Genomic DNA, 12,392 nt, shown 5'->3' on the forward strand with positions numbered 1-12,392 from the left:
TGACTGTTCTGTCCCCACCTCTGCTCCCTTTAGGAAAGAAACTGTGAAGACCCCAACGTCAGCCATGATAGCCCCCAGGAGGGGGAAGCGCATTGCCTCCCAAGTGAGACACTTTGCCTTTGACCGGAAGAAGCGATACTACGGGCTGGGAATGGTGGGAAACTGGCTGAACCGGACGTACAGGCGGAGCATCAGCAGTGTGGTGCAAACGAAACTTGAGCACATTGACAGTCACAGGTGATGCCCAGGCCTCTCTGGCTTGCATGTCCCAAAGGATGGGAGCAGGCAGCCCTGCGTGTTCTAGTGTTACTGAATGGGGAAAATTCAAATTCCCTGCTGTAAGAGTGTTTCCATTATGTAGCTCCCCACTATTCCAGAACCTGTAGGATGGTTGTGTCATCAACCAGCAGGTGGAGATAGAGAGCTAAAAACTGAGCTGAGACATCCCTCTCTTGGCATCCAGTCCAGCTCCCCAGTATTTTCTGTCTCTAGCAGGTGGATGAACACACTTTTCAGCCTCTGGTTCTGAGGACAGAGTCTCAGTCCTGAGCCTTTCTTATATGTGGTAAGACTTGTGGAGACTGTGAGTTTACAGTTACAGTTAATTCATTTAGAGTCCACTAGTACCAATCATATAATTCACAGCGGATTGCATCAAAGATACTAGTTCTAGAATATAAAAATAATCAACACCAGTAAATATTAGATATTTATGTCAAATAGCAATACTCTCATAAACTAGCAAATTACTTCCTGATTTATGTGTTTCACAAAAACCTTTCGGCTCTCTCTTAAAAAGATCATAATCGCTAATATGCCACCTGATATGCAAAAAGGTAGGTAAAAAATTTCTTTAACACAATCCCTCGGGGACTAGGAAAAGAAAATAGAGATTTTGAACATTCTGAAATTGTCGTAATTTGAAAAACAAATGAGTAATCATATATTGGGGTATCAAGTCATATATAATCTTAAATATCAGACAACCCAATTTAAACAACACCCTAGCTTCAATAGGAAGCCAGTGTAACGTAATAAAAAATGCTGTAATTCAGTCCAATTTTTAAAGAGAAAATATTAATCGCACAACCGTATTTTCAATAGTTTGAATCCTTCTGTGAAGAAACAGTGTGTTTTAAGCCTGTAAATAAAATGTATTGGATTTTCTCCTGCCTTTATTATGTCCTGAAGTGTATTTCTCCTATTTGGCCAGCAGGTGATGTTGCTTTGCTGTAGAGCTGTTACAGAGAAATAAATGCTTTTTTTTCTATAGTTTAACACAAATAGGAAGCAAGATGCAGTATATTTTTGAAATGTTGTATTCTGGGCGCTGATTGGCCTGGAGTTTGAAGCTAACTAGCAGTTACTGGTTTTGAGTTCAGTCTTAGCCAGGAAGGAAAGAGAGTAGGATCTCTTTGCTAAGGTCCTGTAAAACAGTTATATTTATTTAGATTTTGCTCACACCTTTCTCAGTAGTAGCTCAAGGTGAGTTACATTCAGGTACTCTGGATATTTCTCTGTCCCAGGAGGGCTCACAATCTAATTTTGTACCTGAGACAATGGAGAGTTAAGTGACTTGCCCAAGATCACAAGGAGCAGCAGTGGGATTTGAACCGACCACCTCTGGATTGCAAGACCTGTGGAGGAGTGGCCTAGTGGTTAGGGTGGTGGACTTTGGTCCTGAGGAACTGAGGAACTGAGTTTGATTCCCGGCACAGGCAGCTCCTTATGACTCTGGGCAAGTCACTTAACCCTCCATTGCCCGCCGCATTGAGCCTGCCATGAGTGGGAAAGCGCGGGGTACAAATGTAACAAAAATAAAATAAATAAAAATAACCACTAGGCCACTCCTCCACATTTGATAACTTGTGAGCAGCTATATGTCCTGATCTTCCCAGGTACTGTTTAGACAGTATATAAATGTTTAGTTAGCTTTCTAATTTATCCATTTTTCAGGTTATCAATAGAAATCAAACAAAATAAAACATGGAAAAGAAAATAAGATGATACCTTTTTTATTGGACATAACTTAATACATTTCTTGATTAGCTTTCGAAGGTTGCCCTTCTTCGTCAGATCGAAAGCTAATCAAGAAATGTATTAAGTTATGTCCAATAAAAAAGGTATCATCTTATTTTCTTTTCCATGTTTTATTTTGTTTGATTTCTATTGATAACCTTAAGAGTGGACTAACACGGCTACCACACTCCTCCATTTTTCAGTTACTTGTTACTGTTTGCTGATTGCACGTTTCTGTCCACTGCTCAATATTTTTATGAGAATAAAAATAATCAGTTGTTTGCCCTGCTTGTCTGAACTGATAAAGAATCCTGGTGGTTTGTGTGTTGGGTCTGTGAGTGCTTTCTGAGAACTGTGGGAACACTGGGAGTGTAGCCTCCAGTAACCTAGAAATCATTGGGGACTGAGAGCGGGAGACTCGTCCAGAGGTGGTTGTGACCCAGTCGGTGGGAGGAGGGTGCTAGTGTAGAGCACGAGTGGCACGTGCAGACAGACCTGAGCTGTGCTGGGGGGTACAACCTCTTAAGTGGCTGTGGGGTAACCCCAGGCGACTGGCTAGGCATTTTGTGACACCTTCTCTATGAGCACTTTGATAAATCCAGATACACGATGTTACTACTACTACTACTACTTATCATTTCTATAGCGCTACTAGACGTACGCAGCACTGTATACTTGAACAATAATGTTACAATAATGCAGTTTACTAAGGATTAGAGATTGAACCACCAGTCTAAACAGATCTTCAGAAAGATATTTCCAGATACTTCTTAGTTTCCTCATAACATAAGGAGCTCCTCACTAATCATCCGAGATTCTATGGATAGTTTGTCATCTAATACAACTCTCAGAATCTTAATAGAGTGATCTAATGTATATAATTCTCTATCAACCATAAAATTTGAAACCACAATTTGATTTTGTTTCGCTCCTAATAGAAACGTTGTGTTTTCTCTATTTAATTTTAAAAAATGAGAAGGCATCCAACTTGCGACAACTGTCACCTCTCGTTTGGACTACTGCAATCTGCTTCTTGCTGGCCTCCCACTTAGTCACCTCTCCCCTCTCCAGTCAGTTCAAAACTCTTCTGCCCGTCTCGTCTTCCGCCAGGGTCGCTTTACTCATACTACCCCTCTCCTCAAGTCGCTTCACTGGCTCCCTATCCGTTTTCGCATCCTGTTCAAACTTCTTCTACTTACCTATAAATGTACTCACTCTGCTGCTCCCCAGTATCTCTCCACATTCGTCCTTCCCTACACCCCTTCCCGTGCGCTCCGTTCCATGAATAAATCCTTCTTATCTGTTCCCTTCTCCACTACTGCCAACTCCAGACTTCGCTCCTTCTGTCTCGCTGCACCCTACACCTGGAATAGACTTCCTGAGCCCCTACGTCTTGCCCCATCCTTGACCATCTTTAAATCTAGATTGAAAGCCCACCTCTTTAAAATTGCTTTTGACTTGTAACCACTCCCCCACATTAATTGATTTGCTTGCTTTATTTTTGTCTATTAGATTGTAAGCTCTTTGAGCAGGGACTGTCTGTCTTCTATGTTTGTGCAGCGTTGCGTACGCTTTGTAGCGCTATAGAAATGCTAAATAGTAGTAGTAGTAATATATATCTTTTAGATCATTTATAACTGGAAAAATAGTTATATCATCTGCGTATATAAGATGGATATAACCCTCATTTTCTAAATTTTTACCCAAAGAGGACAAGTACATTAAATAAAACTGATGACATAGGAGAGCTCTGTAGCTCGACGAACGGTAAAGACCAGCTCTCAGATAGAACTCCATGCATTCTAACTCAATAGGGCCTAAAAGTCAAGAAACCCTTCAGCTATGAATAAACTTTACCAGTCATCTCAAAGTCATCAAGGATTTCAAGCAGTATATCATGATCAACTAGGTCGAACACACTGGAAAGATCCAGTTTACTAAATCTGACTAAAGTTTGATTCAGAACCGACTGCAAGACCTACCTGGTGCGGGGAAAGGATCCAGATACTGCTTGGGACGTCTGCTGTGCTGGTGACAATCTGGGTAAATGGTGACTCCTGCAGAGGCAGTTAAGTGGTCGGGGCGTTGCAGTATGTGCAAGCCAGGAATCTTGTGAGACTCGGAGGAAACAGTCATTGGCAGCACATCTTTGGATTTGATGCAGAATCCGAATATGCCAGGGTCTTCGGGCTCTCCAGCAGTGCCGGTGCGGAGTTAGATGCAGGAGACCATTGAGTGGCAGTGAAGAGCAGCCTCTGATCACGTGTGGAGCACAGTTGCCCTTTTACAGCCTGAGGGCCTGATAGAGCATTCAGCTGCATCAGGATCTTTGTTTTGTCCGGAGTTTATATTGTTCTTACACCAGGCCTGTTTACTGAAGCAGGGACAATCGGAGCTGCTGCAAGGTGCTTCAGTTTTTTGCCCCTCTGTCCCTCCGGTTTCTAAGTGATCTCATTTAGACCGCCAGGAGTGAGCTGATGAGGCTATCTCTGCTTCTCCTCCTTGTCTGATGTGGCCTTGGTCTATTCGGAGGAGCCGTTAGAGGAGAGAGAGCTCCCTCGTGAGGAAGAGGACGATCAGAGTACTGAGGTTGTTTCATAATGAGGAGCTCCGTACTCTTATTTCTGAGGGACTGACAGTGCTTTCCATTGAGGAGGCATCAGGAGCTCAATCTTCGTCAATCATGAGGGGGCTTAGGGGGTCCTAAGGACTTCCCGATGATTCCAGATAGGACCTGATTACAGCAGAATGGGTCTCGCCGGACACGAGGCTGAGAGTGGGAAGACTCATGGTTCTCCTCTATCCATTACTTCCAGAGAAAAATAAATTGCAGCTTTCCAGGGTGGACTCTGTGACTAAGACCACCTTGCTGGTGGAAGGGAGCATTGCCCTAAAGGTACTACAGGATAGGAAACTAGAAGGCTTGCTGAAGCAAACCTTTGAAGGGGCCCCTTTTGGGCCTTCAAGCAACAATGTGCAGCTTCTACATGGCAAGAGCATGCCTGAAGTGGCGTCAGCAGTTGGCAACACAAGACGGGCACCGTAATGCCCAGCTGGAAGTGGGGTTGGCCTACTTGGGGGATGCTCTTTATGACATTATGGCCAGCAGTATGCCTTTTGGCTGTCATGGTACAGTGTCAAGCATTGGGCAGTGAATGCAGCATCAAAGTCACGTCTAGTTAAACTGGCCTTTCGGGGTAAGTGGCTATTTGGAGAAGATCTCAGTAACTTGGTGAAAGAACTGGGGGAAATTAAGCCACAGTGGTTGCCGGAGGATATGCCAAAAGCCTCTGGTCATCCATCTTCAGGGGGCTGTCAATCTCAATTTCGAGATGGTAGGCAGTACCAGCCTGGTCATCAGCAATGTGGTCAGAAGTCCCGCTTTCAGGCATGCCAATCTTCCTTTCATGCGGACAAGAAGTCATCTCAGTCAGCTAGAGCCCCCAGTGCCTCCAGAGCTTAGCAATGATGTGAGGGTGGTCCACTGTTGTCCTCCTTTAGGAGGATGTCTTGAGGAGTGTGCCAAAACCGCATCAGACCAGTGGGTTCTGGATATTCTTACAGAAGGTTACAAATTGAAGTTCTCCTGCCCGGTTGCACCTCTTTTCTTGCAGTCTCCTTGTCGAAAGGGAACCAAGTCAGTCGAAGTTCAGGCCACCATAGATTCCATGATGGTGGTCTGGTCCATTGTTCCAAGTTCCACAAGCTGAACAGGGACAAGGGAGATACTCTATCTACTTCATTGTCCCAAAGAAGGAAGACATATTTCATCCAGCCTTTCATATTTAAACCACTTCCTCAAGTGTCCCGATGTTTGCATGGAAACACCAAGAGCAGTCATATTCTCAGTTAAAGCAAGAGAATTTCTCACCATCCTTGATCTCAATGAGGAGTGCTTGCATATGCTCGTATGGCCACCGCATCAGAAGTTTCTATGTTTTACGGTGTTAGGTCATCACTTCCAGTTCAGGGCTTTGACATTTGGTCTTGCCACGGCTCCAAGAATGTGTAGTAAGATTATGGTGGTGTGACGTCCTTTTTTCAGCACCAGGGAATCATCCACATCGCAATGACTGACTGGCTTATTCATGCATCATCCTATTCAGACAGCGTGGCAGTGCTGGACAAAGTTCTTTTTTCTGCAGTCATTGGATTGGGTGATTATTTTTGAGAAGAGCATACTAACTATTCAACACAGCACAGAAGAGGATCATCTTCATGGAGTGCAGGAGGTCTAATTTGGTTCAACAGATTTGCCTTCTCAGTCAAGCCAGGCGCAGGGTCTCAGACTACGTCCAGGTTCTGTGGTCAATGACGATAGCAATGGAAGTGGTACATGGGCAAGGGTCAAGTTCGGCCATTACAGGAATCTCTTCTCAGCCACTGGTCTCCGGTGCCACAGAAGTATGACCTTTATCTTCTTTGGATGCTGGTTGTCAGATGGAGTATGCAGTGATGGTGTTGCTCCAAAATTTGACCGTCGGAATTCCCTTTCCGATAACACTATAGGAGGTGGTGACAATGAATGCCAGCAAATTTGGTTGGGGAACTCTTTACAAGTTCCATCTGACAAGGACACCTGGATGGAACAGGAGTCTCAGTGGTCGATAAATCGCTCGGGGCAGTGCGGAATGCTTTCCCAACTTCTGGCCCGAGTTCTCTCTGACAATGCGATGGCAGTGGCTTATATTAACAAGTAAAGTGGGACCCGCAGTTGTCTGATGGTGGAGGCAGCCTCCCTCATGAGTTTGAGAAAAATCTTTTCTGCTTGTTGGTAGCTCACATCACGGGGTTCTTGAATGTGAAGGCATACTTCTCCTTGGATCTAGGAGAAGGGGAAATATCTAGCTAGGAGTTTCAGCTAATAGTGGACCAATGGGATTCTCCACTTCTTGACTTGATGGTGATGCAAAAGAATGCCAAAGTGCCCAAGCTCTTCAGCCATTGGAAAGAACTGGACTGCATGTTAAAAAGGGACTACATTGCACCAGAAGTAAATAATTCTCATAGCCCCAGATTGGCCAGGAGGCCATGCTATGTGGAGCTGATTTGACTGCTTGACAGGGGTCTTTTCCTCCTTTTGCAGGTACACGGCCTACTAAGGCAAGGTCCAGCACTCATGGAGGATCTGTGCCCCTTTGATCTTACAGCATGACCATTGAAAGAGCTCAGTTAAGACAAAAGGTTATTATGATTTGGTCATTACTACTTTGCTTCAGGCTCGGGAACATTCTGCATCCATGGCATATGCAAGGGAGTGGAGGACGTTTGAGGGCTGGTGTTCTGTGCGTGGACTATCTCACTTCTCTGCTCAGATCATGCACATCCTAGCATTTCTCCAAGCAGGTCTTCAGAAAGGATTGGTGTGGGTTCTCTAAAAGTTCAGGTTGTGGCTTTGGCCTGTTTCAGGGGCTGACTACAGAAGACGCCTCTTGCGGTTCACCTGTATATTCAATTTCTTGCGGGGAGCAGGCCGCTTGCAGCCTCCCTTTCATTCGCTATGTCCAGAGTGGAACCTTAATGTAGTCCTTCAGGGTCTTCAGAAGCCTCCTTTTGAACCACTCTGGAAGGCCTCCTTGAAAGATCTTATGCTAAAGACAACATTCTTGGTGGCCAAGTTGTTACGTCGGGTTTCAGAGCTCCAGACTCTTGTCAGGATCCCATTCTTCATTTTTTGGAGGCGTGAATCTTCCCGGTTCCTTCCTTTCTTCCAAAAGTGATATCAGCATTTCATCTCAAGCAATCTGTGGAGCTTCTGTCCTTTCTCAGAGAGGATGAAGAGGCTCACGTATCTGGAAGTCACAAATGAGTTTCGCAAAGTGAACAGATCAAATGTGCTTTTTTGTAAACAGAGACTTGGCCTTATGGCTTCCAAGGCCACAATTGCTAAATGGCTGAAAGAGATTGTCACATCAGCTTATTTGCTTGTGGGAAAGCAGGCTTCTCAGGCCTTGCGGGCTTATTTTACGAGGTGTACAGTAACATCCTACCTTACTGTCTCTGGCAAATATTTGCAAAGCGACAATGTCAAGGTTGCATACTTTTGCCAAGCACTGCAGAATGGACATTGCAGCGTGCTTGGAAGCCAGTCTTGGGGCAAAGGTCCTCAGAGCAGTGGCGCCAAGATCCCACCCACTCCAGGGATTGCTTTTGAACATCCCACAGGTTCTGGAATAGTGGGAAGCTACAAAATGGAAGGAGAAGTTAGGTCTTACCTGATCATTTTCTTTCCATTAGTCCTTCCCACTATTCCAGAGGCCCACCCGAGGTTTCTCAGATGTTTAGTCGGTACGAAGTGATGGGTCAAATAACAACTGTCATGGTATTTCTTGCATATCTCTTATTCTCTACAAGTTGCCAGAAATAAGAGAGGTCCACACATGTTTTCTCATCTGTTTAGGCTTAGGTTAGCGAGTTGTGTAAGGTTGTTGCATTTATTCAGAGTTTCTCCTTACTGCTTAGGTTAGCGAGTTGTGTAAGGTTGTTGCATTTATTCAGAGTTTCTCCTTACTGCTTGTCTACATAAATGCTGAGGAACTGGACTGGATGCCAAGAGAAATATGTCTCTGCTCAGTTTCAGTTCTCTATCTCCACCTACTGGTTGATGGACACAACTATCCCACAGGTTCTGGAATAGTGGGAAGGACTAATGGAAAGAAAATTATCAGGCAAGACCTAATTTCTCCTTGCTCAATCATACAACAAAAAGGCAGATGTGGTTATCTTGTTTTCGAGAACCAGATAAAGATTTTCATTTTGATAATATCCCCAGGTTCATTTCTGAAGCTGCCAGGATCCAAGGGCAGTACAGATGTTTCTAATGGTAACTAACGTCACATTTTAGCTTGCATCTAGCATGTGAGTTTTCAGTGATTCTCAACCCAGTCCTTGGGGCACACACAGCCACTTTAGTTTTCCGAATATCAGCAATGAATATGCATATGAGAGATTTGCACGTTAGAGGTGCACATATTGCCTTCCCTATCTCATGCATATTTGTGGTGGATATCCTGAAAACCTGACTTGCTGGGTGTGCCCTGAGGACTGGTTGAGAAGCACGGGATTAAATTCATATTCCCAAGAAGAAGCCAGTGCGTTTTCTAAACATCATTAGAAGGAGAATTATTATTGTTAATACTTGGGCCATTTCCAAGTTGCAGTCAGGCGTCCTCTGCAGTTCACGCTCCCTTGTATGAGGGTGCCCTCATGATGGGGAGATGGTCAGAATGTTCTGGGTCATTCTTATGTGATATAGGTACATTTTTAGCTCAGAGGTGCTATTGGAGAGGGTTATGTCTTGAAAGGTTAAGTTGTCCGGCATATTTTAATTTCAAAGCTGATTATATAAAATGAGAGCAGTAAATTTAAACAAAGTACAACAGAGATGTAATATCGTGCACATTTTTTAGGATACATTTTAATGCTATTTCATGACTAAAAGGGAACATATCCCCTCAATAGCCTAGTCAAACTAATTGTTTGTTTTGGGGGGGAGGGAATGGGGGTGCTTTAACAGTTTCCATTCTTTGTATTTCCAGCTTGGTCAGAACCAGGACTGGGATCAGTATTCCCCCCCCCCCCCCATTTTATATCCGTCTCCACCCCTAAAATACCCAGTCTAGTCATTAGAGTTGTTGGCCACAGGCCATTGTGTATCCCACTTCACCCCAAAAACACCCAGTCTGGTTACTAGAGATGCTGAGCCAGAGGCCATGTGCCAGGGTCGCTTCCAAAGAGCCCTGCAACCACAGGCCACAAAACTAGCCACTAGCTTTACCCCATTCTAACTTAGGCCCTGGGGACCTTCTGTCACTGAGCCACCAGGCCAGTGCTAACGCTGTGGTTTTGATATGGAAATATCCATTCACCATACCAGTGTTACCTTGGGGGTCACTCTCTTTGTTCCTTAACAGAATTAGTATAAATGTCTTGATAAAGAACTTACATCAAAAACACGAATTAACTATTCCCCTTCTCTCTGTCATTGAGTCTCGGATTGTAGCAAACTACATGGTTTTCCTGGCATGCTTCTGAAAGTTGACCATAGAAAGTTTGGCAGCAAAAGGCCTCTCTTTGGATCTGTTTTTAATGTAGTGACATTGATAGGAGTGTGACATCATACATGTAGCAGAAATGTTTGAGGACACATCAGAAACGGCCATTTTAGTTAAATTTTGACTTTAGCCTCCCAATCCTTAGTGTCTTTGCTAAGCTGATATCTGTTCATCTCTACCCTCTTAGCTCATAGCCAGTGTGTCTAACCCTTTCTCTCTCCTCAGGCCTTATTTCACATACTGGATCACTGTTGTGCACATACTGATCACACTGCTTGCAATTGGCACGTATGGCTTTGCACCTATAGGATTCACGCAGCATGTGACGACAGAGCTGGTAAGTGCGACCAGGAGTGGCAGCTGCCAGTTAACTTTGATCGCTCTTTGCTTACTCTCCTCTGCTCCTGAAACTGTCCTCTTAAGAAAGCCCTTCTGTCTTTGCAACATGTGGATGTCTGAAGCATTAAAATACCACAGGCGTACTTTATATAAAGCAGTCGATATTCAGCATGGTTTAAGCTGGCAAGAGAGGTTACTATCTACTTAAAGCACGTTGAGTGGGCCAGCTGCTGATACTCGGTGGCAGAGACATAGCCAGCCGTCCAATTTTGGCAGGGTGGTCAAAGGTGGACTGAAGCAAAGTATTCTCTCCCTCTCCCCTTAAAAAAAAAAAAAACTTTGCTGGCAGGGATGCTGAAATCCTGCCAGCCGAAATCACTCCCTGCCCCAACAGCTCGTCCTTGCACTGCTGCACTAACCCGGAAGTCGACGGGTGCCTTCAGCTGCTGACTCTAGGACTCCACGAGCATGTTTAGTTCTTGCGCGAACTGAGCACGGCGCAGGAGTCCCTGGTGTCTGGAGGCACCCTGGCAACTTATCGGTTAGTGCAGCAGCACGAAAGGAGAGCTGGGCAGGGAAATATTTTTAGCTGGTGCGGCTTCAGCATCCCTGCCAACTTCCAGGTTAGTACAACTGCGCGAGGAAAGAGGAGAGGCTGGGCAAGAAATTGTTTTAGCTAGTGCGGCTTTAGCACCCTGCCGACTTCCAAGTTAGTACAGCTGCGCAAGAAGAGAGGAGAGGCTGGGCAGAGAACTATTTAGGCTGGTGTGGCTTTTGCATCCCTACCAGCCATTTAATGGACGCAGTGCAGGTTTGGAGGGGGTCTGAGCCTAAAGCCCCCCCCCCCCCCCCCCCCCCCCGTGGCTATGCCACTGCTCAGCAACTCTTAACTGGCACTCATAATCTAGGCACTGCAGGGGTGGGCCAGGAACAGAGTCAGAAATTTTGTGGGCACCGCCATTATTCAGTGTCGGCGTCTGCACCTACCTGAGTAGATAGGACTGCATTTTATGTGGTCTTATTCAGTTAGGCACTGAATTTTTTTTTTTTTTTTTTGTTACATTTGTACCCCGCGCTTTCCCACTCATGGCAGGCTCAATGTGGCTTACATATTATATACAGGCACTTATTTGTACCTGGGGCAATGGAGGGTTAAGTGACTTGCCCGGAGTCACAAGGAGCTGCCTGTGCCTGAAGTGGGAATTGAACTCAGTTACTCAGTTCCCCAGGACCAAAGTCCACCATCCTAACCACTAGGCCACTCCTCCACACCAACACCTGTATTAACTTTTAAAACCGCACACCTCTATGGGCTGAATATCGCTTGAAAAGTTTATCTTCTGTGTGTATAAATATTTCATATAAAATTATCCCACAGGTAAAAGTGGCAGCGTCGCGTGTGCTGATATGCATGTTAGTGTAGGCATGTTCTGGGGTGGAGTCTAAGTGGGGTGTGAGTGGAATAGCTGTGCGCTCTAGAAAATAGTACATTTACACTGGGTTTTGAGGAAAGGTACATGGATTCTGCAGCTAGTATTTGATAGACAGGTGCCTGTGAGTTATTACAAAGTAGGCTGTTTCCAGATACCAGGGTTCACCAATAGAAGAAGCTGGGCCTGGAGCAAAGAATTTTGAGGGTGGCCCCTTCTACCCCAGCCCCCCCACCTGGTAGTAGCTTACTGCTCACTCGGTCTGTCTCCCCTGGGTGCCGGGTTATTGTGTTAACTCTTCTGCCAGCCATGGATCCATCTTCCTGCGTGTCCCCTCCCACTTATGAGGAAATAGGAAGTACTTCATATAGGAGGCGGGATATGGCCAGCAGGGCAGAGTTAATGCGATAACCCGGCACACAGGAGCAGGAGACCAATCCAGCCTTCTGCCTGTGCCTGCCACCGGAAGCCTGAAGAAAATTCTTTTACAGGGGGCCCCCTTTGGAGGCCGGGCCCAGGGAAATCTTGCCCCCCCCCCCCCCCCCCATCT

General features: G+C 45.3%; 1 protein-coding gene across 2 annotated transcripts in view; it reads left to right on the plus strand.

Moving 5' to 3' along the window:
* Nucleotides 1-12,392, plus strand: part of RHBDF2 (rhomboid 5 homolog 2) — a 149,097-nt gene that overhangs the window by 97,913 nt on the left and 38,792 nt on the right. For both annotated transcript variants that reach the window (XM_030208194.1, XM_030208193.1), the window contains exons 9-10: nucleotides 34-237; nucleotides 10,299-10,410. In XM_030208194.1, the coding sequence (XP_030064054.1) occupies nucleotides 34-237; nucleotides 10,299-10,410 (316 nt within the window). The remainder of the gene's footprint in view (nucleotides 1-33; nucleotides 238-10,298; nucleotides 10,411-12,392) is intronic.

Source organism: Microcaecilia unicolor, chromosome 6, assembly GCF_901765095.1.
Source record: "Microcaecilia unicolor chromosome 6, aMicUni1.1, whole genome shotgun sequence".
NCBI classification, from domain to species: Eukaryota; Metazoa; Chordata; class Amphibia; order Gymnophiona; family Siphonopidae; genus Microcaecilia; species Microcaecilia unicolor.